General features: G+C 38.2%; 1 protein-coding gene across 6 annotated transcripts in view; it reads right to left on the bottom strand.

The window, feature by feature from the left end:
* Positions 1-19,445, bottom strand: part of RNASEH2B (ribonuclease H2 subunit B) — a 44,582-nt gene that overhangs the window by 10,667 nt on the left and 14,470 nt on the right. For 3 of the 6 annotated variants that reach the window (XM_075046274.1, XM_075046271.1, XM_075046273.1), the window contains exons 3-9: positions 18,022-18,129; positions 15,638-15,714; positions 12,923-13,043; positions 7,618-7,682; positions 6,279-6,384; positions 3,164-3,242; positions 2,172-2,214 (exon numbers count right to left, since the gene is read on the bottom strand). In XM_075046274.1, coding sequence (XP_074902375.1) covers positions 2,172-2,214; positions 3,164-3,242; positions 6,279-6,384; positions 7,618-7,682; positions 12,923-13,043; positions 15,638-15,714; positions 18,022-18,129 — 599 coding nt within the window. The remainder of the gene's footprint in view (positions 1-2,171; positions 2,215-3,163; positions 3,243-6,278; positions 6,385-7,617; positions 7,683-12,922; positions 13,044-15,637; positions 15,715-18,021; positions 18,130-19,445) is intronic. The other 3 variants (XM_075046272.1, XM_075046275.1, XM_075046278.1) reach the window with 3 other exon arrangements.

Here is a 19,445-nt window from a genome sequence, read left to right as displayed (position 1 = left end):
TCAGACTAAACTATATGAATGTTCCCCCTTGCTCACACAGATGGACACACAGTCATGTGTCGTTCATACCTCTCCCCCCCTCCACCCCCCCCAAATATATATACTAGGAGCAAGCAGAATTCTACAATGAATGGGGAAAAAATGACTGCCAAAAAAAAAAAAAAAAAAAAAAAAGATTTGTTTTAGGGGTCAGGTAATACTGGGATAAAGTGAGAACTGCCAAAAAGTCAAGCTGAGTTAGACCTTGGAAAGGAAATTAAAACAAATAGTAGAAGGTTCTTTAGCCACAGAGGCAAAAAAGTAATCAAAAAAGAAAAAGTGAAGGTGCTATACAGTAAGGATTGCATAGACATTAAAGCTAATCTATGCATAGCCTCAAAATGGAATAAATCCTTTACCTCAGTAAATTGTTTTCAATAAAGATGAAAAGGTTAAACACAGGGGCAGAAAAGAGAATAGAAATCACTCTATTCAACATAGACGTAAAACTCAATAGGCTGACACTGTTGGGAGACTGCCTCAAAAATCACAAGTCCAAAGGCAAAACCTGGCAACTGTTCTATCAGGTAGGGACCATATTGCTGCAGAATAGCCAAACACCCATCTATATGTAAGGAGGAGGAAAAAGTGATAGTAGGTCTCATCAGAGTGAAGTGGGGAGAAAAAGTGAAAGAAGGGAGAATAATTAAAGATTTAGAGTAAATGAAAACTAAACATAGGTAATGCCTACTGACTTATCTTTTTTTTCTCAAGAATAACACATTTTCTGGTGACAGAAAATGTGAAGGATTGCCAGAGGACTTCACATGGTGCCACTTAAGCAACTGAAATTATAGAAAACAAAGATCACACAAGAATTTTAAGGTAGGTAAGAAACTGGGTAAAAGGGAAGCAAAGGCAAATAAGGCAGAAAGGAATGTCATTGGATCAGATGGAGATTACTAGTGGAGTGCCATGAACAGTATCTATTCAAAATGTTCATTAATGGTTAATTAAAGATAACAGCATGCTAACATTTGCTGAATGTACACCACTGAGTAGCATTATGAATATCTAAAGAGCTTTTAACACTGTGAAGGAAAAGCCAGAGAACATTCAAGACTGGAAACATTAAAAACGGATGAAATGTGCAGAAGTACAAGGTCATGTACACAGCAGCTAACGGCATGAATGTCTCATAAATCTGAATGCTGATCAACTAAAAATTGCAGTGGAGAAAAAAACAACTGTGTCTTAACTGTTCACAGCATGACTGTGAGCTATCTGGTACATCACACAGTAATAGAGGCAAATGGGATTCTAAGATGTAATGAGATAAAGTACTTCCAGTTAAGACAAGAAGGGAAGAATGCCATCATATTGCACCAATAAAGGTTTTATCATAAATAATTATATATGATTCTGGTCACCTGTTTTGAAACATTTGAATTCATCTTGGAATATTCCTGTAATGATGAGGGAATGGAGAACCCATCTTACACAACCAAGTTTGGCTTCACAAAATGAAAACAGAAAGGATATATGTTTTCCCTTTACACACTGAGAGAACTAATGTTAGGGAGGGAAAAGAGCCATTTCAATTAAAAAAACAATGACAAAGTTAGCACAAAAGCGCAGGGGAATAAATTGGCCATGAATAAATTCAAGGTGGAATTTACAGGAAGGTTTCTGAGCATCAGAGGAATGAGGTTATAGAACAGTCTTCCAAGAGAAGTAATGGAAACAAAAAATCCTAATGAGACTCACAGTGAAGAATGGTCAGCGTATGAGAGATTATCCAACATGGTTGTCTGGGAATCCATGACCCAGGAGGTCCCTTTCAGGGTCCTCATAAATTACATATGAAAGAAAACCTATGAGGTCATATTGTCCCATCAACCTCAATAAAACTAAATAAGCAAAACATGCATGAAAAGACTGCTGACCAAAAACATAAAATACGTCTCTCTCTTTCCCTCCCCTTTTTTAAACAGGAAAACCAACCAAAACATTCCTTATTAAAAAATATGAAGTACCTGGTAAATTACTTGCATTATTTCAGACTGGCTTTTCACAAGGCCAGCTTACCTATTGTACTGCACCCAGCGCTTAGCCTAGTCTAGTTGTAATAATAATTCAGAGAACTTAGCTTACAACACAATATATCTATCAATATCTTAATGCTCTCCTACCTTCAATGGAGGCTCTGGTGCTGGGCTTCTAAGTTCTGGGAGCCTGTAGAACAAAAGATTTTAAGTTATAAATTAAGAGAGCTGGATTGCACAACCTAAAGCTTACAATTCCTTCTCCACAAAGGCTGCTTTGGTTATCAGCTGCTCACACATGGCATGCGTTCACAAAAAAAGCAGCTCATGGACTCTGTATTTCTGACTGAAGATTAAAACAGAGGCAGGCACCATACAGAAACATGGACTCTTTTAAAAGGTCTTAGATCTGGCAACGAAAACAGGAAAACTCCACCTTACTTCTGAAAACCTTGGCTATTAGTAAGATGATATTATAAAGCACATAACATCTCTTCAGTGAAACTGTTAAGCTATGGGACTTCAAGATGCAATTTGCACATTTTTCCATAGGCCACCATAACAGAACCCTTTGAACAGAACTGAACTGAGGGGCAGGTGCAGGGTCCCAGTGATGCTCCAAGCAAAGTCTGCTGCTGGCAGGGAACACCAGGATGAGGATGCTGGCTCACCTTCCAGATTTAAATGTAAACTAACACAGGTTAGATGTGTGAAGGTAAATCCCAGAAGCACCGAGTGAGTAGGGAAAAGGAAAGACAACTGGGGATAAGGATTCTACTCCTGGCTCTGCTGCTCATGCTTCACAATTCTGGACAAATTGCTTTAACTCTTTGGATTTCCTTCCCTGCCTTGCTTTAAAATGGATATATTGCTCAGGGTTTCATGGTGCAACTGCGATAACAGACATATCAGACTTATATATTACATCTCTCCTCCAGCCCATGGTCCTTAGCATGATAGGAACAACAGAAAGGCATAATCTACATTTGAAAAAAATCACATTTAAAGTGTGGCAAATATAATCTTATTGTGTCATTCACTGCAACCTTGATGAACAAATCTCAGTATTCAATAGAAATGACCGAAAGGACATTAATGCATGCCATATAAAACTAGTAGCTAGCTGGAACAATACTTACCCTAAGTATTTTAACAACTCCTTACTCAGATCTTCAGGAATATATTCTGATATTAACCCATGCGCATACCGCACATAGTCTTCAGGAACAGGGCAGGGAGTGGGAAGGAGAAGAAAAAGAACATTCACATTATATAGTCACGTTGCCTTAGCCATGTTGCATGCTCTACCATAAATCATAAGGTTGAATTAATAGTAAGAGACTTCTAATGGATACATTGTGATGGTTCTCTGTGTTGAGTAGTTTATGTTATATGACACTTGTAGGTTTATTTAAATAAGTAAAGACTTACTACACTCACTTTGTCAGCACATGTTATTAATATCTGCTGTATGTACTTTACAAAAGCTGCTCACTTTCTGAGAATACTAGATATCATGTATTTTTCTGAAGAAATTAAATTTTAAAAACCTGCAAAAGTAAAAAGCTGACTCAACAGAACATGCAATCATTAATTTTAAAGCATCTGGATCTTACAATTATTTGGCAAGGGCTTCAGTACTAAAGTACGTTTTCTGGCTTCAACTGAAAACAATTAGATGAGACAATGAGTCTATTTCAAAGTCTTGTACTTAATTTCAGTACTTTATGGAAAATGCCAAGGTTTATCTAAACATCACTGGAAAGATGGGATAATTATCTGTGGAAATAAGAACTACTAGAAGCTGTTTTCAGTACAGGGCACTCCTGCTATAAATATTTTTCTGAGAGACTAGGAAAAAAAACCCAGTGACCTTTTAATAACATGAAGTCCTAAACCAGATCTCTTCCGGTCACGTTTTACACAAGCACTTACTGATCATGGGCTGGATCTTTTAAACTTGCTGTTGTTGGGGCTGCTAGGGAGCAACTGCACCCCTGCACAGGAATTATTTGCCAGACAGACATTAAGCTAAAATCTTGCCTCTGAATTCCATCTACAACAGGCCAGCTCTATCTGTTCATATGCCTACACACTTAAGCGAGTTCAGAAGCACGTGGTAAACTAGCCTCAGGGTGGTAAGGAACTATTTCTCCTGTGCCAGAGACAGTTTCCTCTTTTTTTCAATCTAAAAAGCCCAATGCAAACTGGCACGGAAGCAGAAAACATTAACAAACTGACAGCAGCATATGCATTTCAACTATACTGACATCAAATTCTTAGTATCTCCTATCTGCACTTCTCCTTCCTCTACTGCCTAGATTCATCAAGGATTTGTCACTCCCTAAGCCCACTTTAGGGTCAGAAGAGAACAAGAAATAATTCCAATCCAAGACAATTTCACCTCAGCACTTAGTATGTCCAATTTATCGCTTAAGAAAAATATTCCCATCATTTCACTCTTTGCATTATGACACTGAATGACTGAGTCCAAGTCAACTGCTATATTTTGTACTAAATACAAAATCCATTCTCTCTGCATTTCAGCCCTGAAGCAATCTTCACGGACTTCCTTTACCAATTTTAAAATACCACTGTTTGCCTTGTAGGGAGTCTATGTTCTCACCCTAGCCTTGCTTTCTTATTATTAACCTCCTGTCAAACATCAGGAATACTTGCTTACCTCCCTTCTTTGTCTTCTGAATGAAATATTCAGGTCTCACATGTTAAACCTCCTCTCCTTCCCCATTTGCACTCATTAAATCCTCCCAGATTTTTGCCCTACAACATCTGTAGATGCTAACTACATATACCCATCTATTTATAAGGTACTGAAATTTCATAATACCCCTATGAAAGCAATTCTCTACATAAATAAAGAAATAAATTGCACTGTCATGGCAGTGAAAGGATCAGACAAGAAAATTAGTCTTATTAAAAATAAGTGTTGAGTAAGGTCCATTTGACTTCCTGTCATTCACCTGGCTACATATGGTAGGACTGCCTCCAAAACTTACCTACTTTTAACCCCCAGTATTCCCTATTTCAGTGCTACTCTTTTAAATCTAAAAGAAGGCTTTTAAAAAGACTATTATATCCATGTTACTCTAAGTAAGGAGGAAGGTGGAAAAAACACTGCAGATGAGCTATTTAATTACAAATTTCAGAGATAAAGTATTTAAGCACAGTCAAGATGGTTGCTCTCAGGACAATTTTCCCTTTATCTAAAAAAATGGGGTTGGGGTAAAGGATGAAAAGCTACTGTAAAGTTAAAATCACAAGTTTTGCAGCTTTGCCTCTTTTTAAAAACCATATATTACAATCTCTGTTCTATAAAACTGTCTAGTTGCCTCTTAAATCTCATTTATGTTGTTTCCTTTGATATCTTTACTTGGTAACTCATTTTCCACTTTGTCAGCAAGTTGCTTTGTTTCTCCTTATTTTTCAACAGCATGCAGACTTCTGAATGTCTTTGTAATAAGAAACAATTTGCCTTTGTTCATCTTGTTCTAAAGCTTTCTTCATTTTCATTAACATTCAAAGAATTTATTCTGAGTCCATTTTCAGGTTTCTCTACACAACTTCATATCCCAGTAACATTCAGGACATTGCCCTCCCCAGGGAAAAGGTGACTAGAAGGAAACAGGATCACTCCAGACTTTTTCGTACTAGGACTGTCAATTTCAGGGCAATTTAATATACATATTATTAAAGTTTTTGCCCTTAATAAGCATACACTTGTGTATTCTACACATTTGTCACCTGAAGTAAAGTTTCGACCAGGAGCTTTTACTCTGTGCCTATGACTTCCTAAGATCCCTCCCCTTTTTGGAGAATTCTATGAGGAGCATTTGCATGCTAATAAAAATAATAATAAAAAAGTTCTAATACAGAGACACTTATTGAGTGGATACTCATATAGTAAGCATGCATCCTATTGTCCAAGACAGTCTCAGTTCAGCAAAGCACTTCAGCATATATTTCACTGAGCAAAATGTCTTCTCCTTAAACTAAGGAGAAGCTAAAAGAACCCCAGCTGAGACCTACTGTTAATTACAATGTCATCCTACGAAGATACCAAAGAACTCAGAAAAGTCAAGGCACAGAGTCACAACATACATGGAATTATCTGTACAAGGAATAAATTTACTGTAAAGGCCAATTTCAATACATTTTAGATTCTAATCATGTGTTTTATCCCCACATATGCGATTTCACAAAAATGGAATTCATTACAATGCTTAGTTTTCTTACCTTCTTTAGTATCTGTGATCTGTTTACCGCTGATATATGTAGCTGCATGTACCCTTTCACCTACAGATATATTGTTGCTTTTAAGTGCTTTCACTGTTTGATTGACCTATAGGAAACCACAGAATGAAATGTCTGTATCAGTGTTGTTATGCACATGTTAATGCAGTGACAAAGGTCTTGTAATTTTGTTTCAAGCATATAAAACACTCAAGTTATGGACTGTGGTGAAATTTAATATACATTTGTAATGACTAGCATATGAGCTTAAAAAACCCAAAGAAACTAGCATGTCTTTCACCATGTTGCCTTGGCAACATTGCACCAGTTCTGCAGCACCCTAAGATGAGCTGAGCTACTCTGATGCAACAGCCTTGATTATACAGGTGAGAAATACACCTGCTCAGAGAACAGAGAATGCCTGAGCTCAGATGGACTGCAAAGGCAGTCCTGATGGAAATCAAAGATTAAGGACTTTACAAGGCACTGCTATACTGGAACTAATAGAGAGATAACTGGCAGAAGATATTTTCAACAACACAAACAGGTACCTGTTCAAATGTAAATATTCAGGTATTCATTGCAAAATAGGTATCGCCATGCCTCATCACTGCAGAAAGTAGACCAGATTTTGTGCTTGTGTGGACTAATTTAAATGACAAGGCTTCCTTGTGTCATGTGATGCATACAATCTTGTTCTACAAAGTGGCATGATAATAGGGGCACATGTGCAAGTGTAAAATGAGATTCACCTTCTTTATACCAAAACACAGACCACATCAAGCTTAGCTTTAACAACAATTTATTTTCTGCATACTGTACAGATCTCTTGAACAGCGTGATTGGATCAGGATAGCAGCAACCATACCGGGACAGTTCTGAGACTCTGCCAAAACTTCACAAGGAAACCCATTTGTAGCACAAAACCAAGGCATTTCTGTGCAGCTTTAAAGCATGGCAGAATTTAAAAGTTGCAACAGTCAAAGCTCTTCTCTAGCCCATCTGGGAAGTGGATGAAGCAAAAGACAAGCCCCTCACCTTATGCAAAGCCTACAAAACACAGCAATAAGCTGAACTTCAGCTTCTTCTGACTCCCCACACTCCATGAATACTCTTCATGCCAGCCCCGTCAGAAAGAGAAAGGTAACAAACTTGTCAATTCTCTAATACCTCATCACGTTCCCAAGTGCAACAACTTTACTGTGATGTCTGTCCTTCTTGGACAGAAGACGTACCTTGAACAGAGGCACACCACATGACTCAAATGCACATATGGACAAGCTAATAAGCATTTTTATTCTAAACACAAAGCAATTTTGAAAGCAAAAGAGAAACACAGTACCTTTTTCTTTAACCACTTCAGTGTCTTCTCTTGGCTGTATTTGTGGAATTTCTGACTGCCAATCTCTGAGAAAAAAAAAAGTAAGGGAAAGAAAGTCACGACTAGTTTGTATTGCATTTTCAATATATTTAAAATCTTTGAAGTTGTAGATACAGCATGAAAGTTAATTTGCGGCTTGCACATGTTTGATATCAGGGCAATAAGTTTCAAAAATATCGGAAATGTGGAAAAATAAACAGACTGAGCTGATACGCACAAGCCTGAACAACTTGACAATTCTTTAATTAGGCCCAAATCCAGCAAAGCACATATTTTATTTATTTATTTGTAATCTTGGGCTGCCTGAATTCACTAAGACTCTTCTCAAGCTCTTGTAGTTTGCCAAACCTTCATTGACCTGTGTCACCAGACTGGTCATTTTAACTATGTAGTTCACAACACAAAATGTTGGTTCCACAAGTGCCTTTTTTTTTTCTTTAAAACATAGTATCTTAAATCTTTACTTATTGAATTCCAGCACCTACTAGGGGGCCAGGACACATAGTTGGTTAGTGAAGACAAACCATCCACCCTTTCAAGAAACCCTTTTCCTATCAGTTCTCCCAGTTCTCCCCTCTCACTTCACAGGACGCCTAAAGCAAAAATTTTACTTCTATCCCCCTTTTATGTAGTTTAATATATTGTCAAAAGAAAATACAGAATCCAAACTAGTGAAACACACTCCTCGTGGGAGGAAGTACATGATTCATTTATGATTTATTGAGCAACATAAATGAACTCAATGATATAAGAATTTCAGAAAGTGTTTCCCCTGTGATAACTAGGGTATCACAAACACTTGCTATTCACATGCGATCAGTTATCTGGAGATATGCAAGTTCACGATGCTGAGGCAAATGAGAGAGAAATTACAAAGGCTCATAGAAATTTCAGTATAAAAATTCAGTATTAATTCACAGAAAGCTACATTTTGGAAATGGAATAAAATGCCTAGTTAAAGATTTCACAGGAGATTTTAGAGACCACTGTGTTTCAGTCTTTGTCTTTACCAGGTATTTCAATAAGTTTTAATCTCCTGTATACCATTCCCATAAATACCTATGTCTGTTTCATGTCTTTTACTAATCCAGTATCATATTCCAACACTCGGTTTGTGGAGTTTCCTTCTCCCCTTGCAAACAACAACACAGTATTTATGATTCCTTCAGCATTTCCTTCTTTGGGGTTTATCTTGGCTCTTTCAAATTGCATACAAATAGCTAACTATTCTGTGCTGTTTGTGTATGTGTGGTAGGGGGTATGGAAAGGTCGAGGAAAGCTGTTTACAAGATAAAGTTTAAATCTATCTCAACAGTTGTAGAAGAGTAAAATGCAAAAAATTCTTCAGAGCAAAAAGGGAAAAACCACTAATATACACTTTGCTTCATGAAGTTGATCAGTTACAGGTCAAGTAGCTGTGACATTGCTGGCTGCAGCCTTTAGGACTCAGAAGCTTCTAAATGGCTCTGAAAGAAAAGAAGCAGAAAATGGGGGAGACGCTCTGGATACTTGAACCGGCTTCTCAAAAAGCCAGCATGGTTTGGGTCCAAGTAGAGTGAGTATGATTTGTGGATTCCTCTCTTATCTAAGAATGTTTGAGGAAGGGACATCCTCCGGCCACCATTCCTCAGCCCATGCTGAAAAGTAATTCTAGTCCCGATTCCCAGGCAGACTCACCCACACCAGCATGATTCAAAGTGACTCAGTTAGGGAAAGGAAACATAGAACTGTGAAGCCATTTTCATTAAAACATGTGAAAAATAATTACACTGAACCCTTCAGAGATCAGTTTGTTTGAAAATATTTTGTGTGCTTGACAGTTTTGACTATTAAACTCTAGAAACTGACAATATTTGAGACCTCTGAAGAATTAGAGTGAGTTATGAAAGTCACAAACTGCTGACAAAAGGATTCAATATTGGAACGTGGATTTAACATGTGATGCACATTTGATATTGGTGAGAGTTAGCGACTATGTTTGATAATATGAGTATATATTGGAAAGCCTTTTGTTCCCTAATGTGTCTGGTGCCTATAAAACTGGTCTGAGACATCTGGAAAGATTGGGTTTGAGAAATACAGATGGAATATAAGTGGTTCTACAATTAAATAATATGTTCAGCGATCGGGTAATCGCTATGTAGACTTGGAAGTTTCCCTGATGTATTGTTGAGCAAACTGCCTAAAGCACATTTTAACATCAATTTTCTCAGTGTTTTCCATAACTCTGAAACTCATATGGCCCCTTTTTTCCTACCTTCTGGGAATACAAGCTTGGCAATATTACTTAGTTATTCTAATCAGGTAAGTTTTCTTGGCTCTTCATGTTAATCACATCAGACAAGATCACAGCGCAGTTTTTGCCTTGCAAAATGAAACAAAGAGTAACACTCTAGAACTGGAATTCATAACCCTTTCTTAAACCTTCTCTATTGTACTTTCTATCTGATGTTTGAATTTATTAACAAACAACCTGCCTCACCCAGATTTAGCAAGCTGTAACACACCCTTTCCCCAACTACTAAAGCAGGTTACTGGGAATTTAATCCAGCAAAATGAATTTTCAGTGCCCTTGAACACTGAGGCCAGGGAAGGTGGACTTTCTGCTAATTCAGTAAGTGTAAACTGTGAGTGCTCTAGGGTAAGAATTTGTTTCAGACATATGTTAAATGCCTTAATATTAAGAGTGAAATAATTATGTGGTTAGGTTCTGCCAAACAGATCAGAGCCACAGAAGACTCAACACAACAGATACTTCTTGCCCTAAAGCCTTACTCCTTAAACGAGGAAGACTACAAGGTGGACAACAGGTCTAGAGCTGGAAAAGAGTACCTTAGTCATAATATTGGTGATTTTTACAGGCAATAAAAAGACATGAGAATATGAAACACATAGAAGCGGCATGAACAGAAAGGTGATCTGTGCATGACAGGCAAGCAAGCACTAATGTGTTTGTTGCATAACAATATGCTTGGTGTTCTAAAAAAAGAAAGAAATCCTAAGAACAAGCCCCACTGTTACTGTCTACCCAGTCCAAACCTGAACAAGAAAAGAAGGAGCAGGTACATGCCTAGGGACATCCAAGAACATCTCATACAGCTGGCATGTGCATGTGTGCACAGCTTTAATGTCAAAAGCAATTTTTACCTTACACTTCAAAACAAAAACCAGGAAGTCAACATAACTTCTTTAACAGTTACTATCATCTTCTGGCAAAATGACACAAACTTATAGGTGTACATAATACATTATTAAAAACATCAGTGCAAAAAACCAAGCAGTAAAGCATCTTCACTACTGTCTAACAGAATACAGTTTATCAGAGGATGCTCTGATGGATAACAACTGCAGACACAATTTCAGAATGGATACAGAGGTTAGACCAAGATACAAGACCTTGTCTATGACAAATACTTTTTTTTTTTTTAAATTTTTATTTTGCTGTTAAAAAGGGAACATAAATACTGCCAAAAGGCAGCACTATTGTTTGGAGGAAGTGCCCCTTCAGAAAAATAATCCAGACCTTGTCCTACATTCCTATAGACTTGTTAGTCTGACAGCCAAGAGGATCTGACATGATGTCTCACGTTCTCAGATGGGTGCACAGTTTAGTACCCCTTCTTTCAGCCCTAGCTCCTTAGCCAGTGTTAGAGAAGTGGCAGGGCACAGCAATTGCGTAAAAGCTTAATAACAGTTTTTATTGGAAGTATTTATCACTTCATGGGAACGCAAAAGCAGTTTTTCAGTTCAGATGCACCTGTCTTAAAGAAGCCTTCTCAAAAGGCAGAACTCATCCAAAGAAAAAGGTTGCCTGCTTCCAATGATACTGAATGATTTCAGAAATCCAGGAGTATCACAACAGCACATAATTCCAACTCCCCTAATCCCAGCAAGAATGTAACAACAGTCTTGCTGCCCAGATTTCCTGCTTTCTTGTTAAAGTGATCATTTTCAATGGAAACATGTCCTGCCCCAAAGTTTAAATTGATTTTCTGCAGGAAGCAACTGTCCTACATTACTGCATATGTACCATACCATACAGGAAATACTCAAACTTGTGCATATAATTCTTTCAGGAAAAAAATCACAGCCCCCCCCCCAATATTCTATATAGCAATAAAGAGGTCTAGTGTTTTACTTCTTAGCAGGGTTTTCATTTTTCTACCACCTTTCCTTAGCCAATTTCCAATTATCTGTAGATCACCTAAATATTTCCTCTTACATATATCAATGACAAGGGCAGAGTGCTTTGTGAAAGCAAATTCCTAATATTTCTGGCTTTTAAGCTGTGTATCTCAGCTCCTTGGGGGAGCCCTACATGCATAAGGGTCAGACAACTTCGTTGATTTGCACTTGGTGGCAGATTCCATATTCTCAGACTCCTGTACCTCCTCCTGTAGATCTCCATTGCATGTAGGTAAATCTGCATTCACTATCAGGAAAGTCAGCAAGTGTAAGGAGAATGCTCTTTAAAGGACTGAATATAAAAACTGAGGTCTTGCATCTTTTGCAGGTCTGCCAAGCTGCGAAAATTATGTAATGCTCCTTCCTCTTCCCTAGAAAGCATATATTGTCTTCAAATAAAATACAAGCCCCCATACCAAAGGGAATTCTGGGGGAAGGCTGAAGAAACTATGTACAGAGTTGATACTTTGCTGATTTTTTCCATTTAGGTTTTCTCTCTCACGCACTCATACGTCCCAATCAAGTTTTCTATTTTAAAAAAATTAAGTCTTTGAACTTAAACCCACAACACTAAATTATGTAAAACTAGAAAACTTGTGCTTTCCTTTCTCAGCAGCATATTCTCTCTTCTCCAGCTTTTTCCTACTTATGGTTTGAATGCTTTGCAACAAAGGGAGAAAAAAAGCCAAATGGACAATGGTTAACTTCCTCCACACCAGACCATCCTACACTAAATAAGGAATTTAGAGAGATGTAAAACTTTCATCAAACGCAAAGAAAGTTCGGAACACATACAATAATGTCAAGAAGCCAGCTCTGATAAGTTTCATTGTTATGACACCTAGCAACAAGACTGTGCAAGTATTTTAGAGTTACAGCAGATAATCTGAGATCCACACATTACTATTCACAATACTGCAATGACGACTTCTAAGCCTAAGCTTCTGGTTTTAGAAGTACAGCTTTGTCCAGCACCTTGGATATTTGGTAAAGCAAAAAACAATATTTAAATCTATCTTGTAATGAAGTGACACTAATAAATCTAGTCTTTTTTTTCCCCCTCCCAGTCCCTTTTTTTCACCTTTTTCTTCTGCTACATGATGTATGTACTGTTTAACATCTGCACACTTCAGCAGCAATGGGCAGTTAGGGTACTCTGAGTCTAGCACAACTTGATCGAGTGGCTGGAACTTTCCTTGCTGCTGAAAATACATCAAAGGGATTAAAAAAAGCATTATTATAATGTTAAGACACATGTACACACTACACATATATAGAAATATATATGCATGCAATGGCCATAGCCTTAAAATAAAGGATTTAAAGAAGATCATATTTTGAATGGTAACACCTGACACATTGAGAAACTGATTACAAAGCAAGCTATAAATATTTATTTCAAACCAGTAAATACCTGCAAAATGCTGAACTCTTCAATTACTGCACTTAAAAGACCAAATTTAAAACAACATGGGGAGAAACTAATGTGAAGTACAGAGGGATTTTTTGGAAGATGACATAAGACACAGTAGTCAGTGTGTGCCAATAGTGTTTTAGACCAAAACCTGTTGGATTAAACTCAGTGTCATAACTTCCATTCAAATTTTACTTTTCCTTCCATAAAGATAAATCTCAAAGGAGCAGGGCAGCTGCTGGAACACAGTATTAACCTTTCACCTCTGCAAAGTCAATTCCAGTTTGGCCAGAGTATGTATATAAAGTGATTCTGGCACAACTTAAATAGCCCCACACATGACAGAACCATCAAACAAATTTTGCCGTTGCCAAACAATGCATAATCATTCAGCACGGTTTGGCACAACTGGCAGCCTTCCCTTTGGAAAGATCCTTCAGCGCATCAGTACAAAGACTCTGAGCTCTCCATCCTTAGAGAGTGCATGGTCTCAGGAGCCAAAGCTGAAGTCATTATATCGGTCAGCATGAAAAAAAACCACCTGGGTATCCTGCTTTCATTATTAATTAATCCTCTTGCTAGACAATCAGAGGCTTAATAAAAGTAACCATTCATTGTTAAATCACAATAAAAACAAGCAAAAAACCAAGAACAACAATAACAAAAACCCAGAAAGGATTTAAAGGTTTTTTTCTCCTGAAAAAGAAAAGGCACAATAACAATGGCAAAAAAAAGGTTATGAGATGCAGAAATAAAGCTGCAGTAAACTGTTTCCTATAGATAACTTACCTGCACAAACCTGCTTGTGTCCCAAAACCAGACAGCTACATTTACATTGTGCAGGGGCACAGAGCCTAAGCCAAGAAAGCCTGCTGGATAGGAGATGGCTCTGCTTAGAAAACACATTAAGCAACCCTGCATCACACTATCAAAACCAAAGGATGGTGCAAAGGATGATCCTAAGATACCCAGTAGGTACCTTGATACTCATTAGCTCAAGCCAGAAGTGATGGTGGTACATTTAAGCTGGCCTTGCATGAGGAATCTGCAACACAATCCTCAAGACTTCCCTTTACTGAATATTCTAACTTAGGCAGAGCACTGCAGGAACGCATTTGCCCTGATTTAGGACCCAGAACAGCAATATGCATTTACCTGGCATCATGCCTGGCCTAGAAAACCAGAAAACCTAGAAAACAATGTACCAAGAAAGTAAATGGCAGTACAGGACTCTCCCCATGCACAGGAACAGCAGCAGTAGCTGTCCTTTACTCAGGCTACCTCAACACTCTACCACACAGACAGAGGAGATTTACTGTTTCCCTAATTTAAGCTTGGTATAAAGCTTTCAAAGGGATGCTGAATTCAAACAGAGCACAGCACCTAGAGAATGAGCTGAACTATTCCTTCTGAAATTACTTCTTCTTATGGGCCACCCACAGAAATACAGAATATGTTTGCACACCCTATGCCATAAATAATTTTAAAATAATTACAGAACAATAGGTTACCATTACAAATGTGTAGTGGGACTTTATTCACCACACAAAAATTGTTCTCCTGCATTCTCCACTTGCAATCTAAAGACGAAAATAGCAACCAACCTTATAGGAAATGCTCTTATGAGCAAAAATTCTTAGGATGCATGAAGTGAAAGTATTGCCTCCATGAAACAAAAAAACAAGGATCAACATTTACATTTGATTTTATGGCCTTTTTTCCACAGGCAGATTATAAACAATAAATCAATAACTTTGCCTATGCCTTTTGATATACTTCAGAAATTTAAGTGAGGTTTTGCCACACACATGATAAAACAGTTAAGCCATTTATTAATTACCCAACTTTTGAATACTTGATCGTCCCGTTGCTGTTCTATGATACAGCATCTCTGCAAATACTGCTTCTAAAAAGGCAGTGTTACCTTTCAAGTTCAAACTGCCACAGAAATGTTCTTTTTTCCTCCCCCATAGCATCCAAATTCTTCTTTCTTTTTCCCTTCTTTCCCAAAATGACTCATCTACTGATGCCTCAGAAAGGGCACTAGTTTGTTTTACTCTGATGACACCTCATCATTTAAAATTCAATAGTTCTGAGATAGGCTGTCACAAAAGGACAAAAGAGATTCTCTGCTTCTCTCAAAAAGGAGGTGATTAGAGTTTGTTGAGGATTGCAAGCTGACTCCTGGAATATACTGTACTGACCAAAAAACTTGATGCAACAAAAATACTTCTAGGGAAGTTATCTCTGCTTTAAATGCAAATTAAATTTCCATTATTATGGAACCACCTCGTTGTAAAATTAACATAACTTCTGCAGAAAATTAAGTCAGAAATAATGTTTTCTCCTGAGAATTCCAGTGAAAAAATAAAGCAGGCTTACCTCCTTGTTTGCCTTTATGAGGTAGTAAAGTATCAGAAATAAGGGGTCCATTGGTGTAACAAACAGCAGGCGCCCATCTAAGTGACAGATATGTAAAAGTAAGCTTAGTACCAAGAGGCACAATATATCGACCTTTTTTTTCTTTGGATGTTTTTCAGGAGTGTGGGCGAGAAGAAGAGAATTATTTTTTTTTTTTCAGTAAGTATCCCAATATTTTAATAAATGGGCAGGAAAATAATAGTTGTGATTTTATATTAAAAATACAGTGAGAACTCAATTCTCAACCCTGCCAAAGTAAACCACAAGCTCCACTGCAGGTCTGCTGGCTTCAAGCACTCTTAGGTTTTTTTCCTTTTACAGGACTGTATTAAAAACAGCAAAATTGAAGCTGCCCTCTATTGGCAGATTTGGGTCTAACAAACTTCTTTTAGGATACCAGATAAATCCAGTATACTCCACCTCAAACACTGGGCAAGGCAACACTGTGCTGGCAGAAGAGGTAAGCAGGGCAAGAAAGAATTTCAAGAGCCAGTTAAGTTAGAGCTGCCTCTCATCTGTAAGGGGAGAATCTGCATGCAGTCTCCTAACAGAACAAAATAAATAGATCAGAAAATATGACTCAGTATGTTGTATTCAAAGTTACACACAAAGGAAGAACTTGGTCTCCCATTGAAACAGACACCTCTGCCCATCTGGAGCTCATTGCAGGACAAAGGCTTAGTCAGGCTTTTTGTATAATTGTAGATAATCGGAAACAACGTAACATCAAGGAAATTCACTAATGAAACCCAATAATTGATGACAATTTGACATTAATTAACAAACCAAAAGCAAATAAACATACTTTTTTTTGTTTTAAATCACATGATTAAGATAATTAAAGAAAAGAAAATCCTATTGCGATGGCCCTAAAACTAACAAAAGATGGTGTGGGAAGAACATGGTTTGGACTAAGCTGATACCCAATCTCACATCTGTATTACTAACGTGATGCATTGCGTGAGGCAAAGCAAGCATCAGGACTTCTTACAAACATGAAAGCTTTGATAACAAAACTGAGGGGAAAAAAACCCACTAGCCACTTTCTCAAAGCTTCCATTTAAATGCTTTCCACTGTACCTCCAGGAAGAGTTATTTTTATTAGTTCTAAAGAGTTCAGACTCAGTATAGGTGTATAAAGAACTCTGCAAGACCTCTGCTCTTCTCTACAGGTAAGATAATTTGCCTTAACTGCAAACACACAGCTTTTTTGTGTTGTTCTTCCCCTGACCATTTCAGAGATGCAGCAGCCCTAACATTAAGCAACAATTTTTACCCCTGTATCTTTTAAAGAAAGCTGAGGCGATTCCTTAAGGCAACTGTTTCCCAAGGGCCAAAATAGAGGTTAGAAAGGGAGGGGGAGAATACAATGTGGACATAATTGGGAGCGGGGAGCAGACTCAGTCTTTTGGCTCACCCCCAGTCAGAGCAAGGAAAAGCTCACAGACATACTGCTTGCATTGCTATATGCACCTGCAGAGGATGTTTAAAAGTTAACACACACTTTGGGATATTACCACTAAAGGCCTATGTCTGGTAGGGTTGCTTTTAGTTATTACTATAAATAGTCATTTTTTATAGTTAAAAAGGACAAAATAAATATACCTTCATGTCCTGAATTAATACTTATTGCTTGGTCTATGGACAGGCTGGCAGAGAAACACTACTCCAATGACCTCCTTACTGATAAAGGATTGTTAAAGCTGTCACAAGCACTTGCATAAGTTTCCTCATTCTCAGAAAGGCGAGCCAGGATCACAGAATGACTGGGATGGTATAGATGAGCTCACTTCAGACCAAACACTGAAATGGGACCTTCAGACAGCAGGCCTATCCTGAGATCCCAGCACTCACACAGGGGACTATGGAGGTTATTAAAAGAAAGCAAGACCATACATTCCAACGCTTGGAGCTCTTAACACACCGCTCTGCTTAGCTAGCTAAGGCCTTCCAGCCCTTCTTCCCTCCTGTAGGGTAACATATACTTTACTTACACTGAGGACTTGCTGGTCTGATTGACAAGGCAAGCTAAGTATTTTATGGCACTTCAGTTTAAATACAATTGAATGACTTCCACCCCTCCCCCGCTTCCTCAAAGACAAATGAACATCTGTCTAATTGAGGCTGCCAAAGGCAGCCTTTTAAAGAGAGACCACAAAGCCCCCAGCCCTGGTTAAATCCAGATGGCAAATGAGCGTGTCAGAAGGTGGGGATGTGATGCAGCATGCCTCAAACAACTAGGAAAAACACCTGTAAATTTACTAGAAAATTTACTAGAAGAGAGAGGGAAGGTCTGTGTATGAATATTAGTTACAGTTGGGGGAAGAATATGTTATATTACTCACCTTGTTGAACAGTCTGACCTATAAACCAGGAACGATATTCCTCATGAAAAGCTTTTACTTCAAACAGCTGCTGTGCACCACTATTGAATAAGTAAAGGGTTGCTTCCCCTGTTGAAAAGAAATCTGGTTTCTGTTTGTAAGCTTTCACAAAAATCAAAAGAATACCCAATACGTCTGAAGAATGTGCCTTATATACATAGACACACAAACATACACACATTCTACATAAACTCACTACAAAGAAAGCTCAGACAAAGAAAACTATTATATACAGATGTTCATTCACCAGCTCTATAAACCAAACTGAATTTGAATCAATAAATAAGATGTGTGAATAGTTCATCTTACAACACAAAGCCTTTGATCCAAACCCAAATCAGAATCACTCAAGAAATCAGCTTTTGTCTGTACTGAAGGAGGAAGGTGGAAAACAAGAAAATCCCCTCTACTTCCATCATGTTTGTCTCCAAGATATCAGACTCTGAGTTACGGGAACAAAAGTCTCAAACCTTCAAGTGACAATTTAAAATCTTTTTTTTTTGTGCATCAAAATGGATTGCCAATGACTAAGTACGGGTAGACAAATGAGGTGAATAAGAAAGCTAAAAAAAGTTGCTTTGAAGTGCCCATCAGAATCTTGATAGTTTGGAAGGAAAAGGAAAGCTTTATTTTAGGCCACCCCACAGCACAGCTCTGCCATTTCACAACAGTTCTGCGTTACGATGAAAGGGTGATGAGTATGTTGCAAAGAAGATTGGCATTTTCTGTATCTAAAACAAGAAGTTGCCAAAACTGCAGAAGGGGCCACTGAAATTTGGTCAGCTGAGTCTGTCGGCTGGACTGGTCCTGTCTTGGTTATCAATCCATCTTCAAGAGACAAGAGCAACTATAACATGGCAGTCCTGCTCAAAACAGGTAAATTGCAAAGCTGCACTGGCTTGCAGATCACGGGCTGGCTCAAAGAAGTCGCAATGTAAGCCCCTGCAAGCCGACGTCATCACTGCTGTTCTCCATCTACAGAGACCCCTAGGTGCGGAGGGAGGCCAGCTAAAATGGCAGACACATCTCTTCCCAAAAATGACTGATAATGCATTTTTTCCCCCTTTATCCAAAAGGCTGACCAGATGTTTAACTGGAGGAGAGGAGTGAAGAGTAGATACAAGGGGGAGTAGTGGTTTCAATCATTACCATGTGCTTCTCAACAAGGGTCTATACACCATAGTTTGATTAGCACCAGACGTCAAACTACTCACAGAAGTGCTCACTGAACAACCTAAGACTCCTACCAGTGAGCGCACTAGCCAAATGCGGTGGTGAGCTACAAAATCCTGGGAAAGGTATAATTCCTATTGCCTAACTCCAGCTCCTTAATTTATTTGCTTATGTTGAAAGGACAGTCACCACAGGTTCCCAACAGTGTCATT

Source organism: Buteo buteo, chromosome 14 (assembly GCF_964188355.1).
Source record: "Buteo buteo chromosome 14, bButBut1.hap1.1, whole genome shotgun sequence".
Classification (NCBI taxonomy): domain Eukaryota; kingdom Metazoa; phylum Chordata; class Aves; order Accipitriformes; family Accipitridae; genus Buteo; species Buteo buteo.
This window is presented reverse-complemented; position numbering and strand designations above follow the sequence as displayed.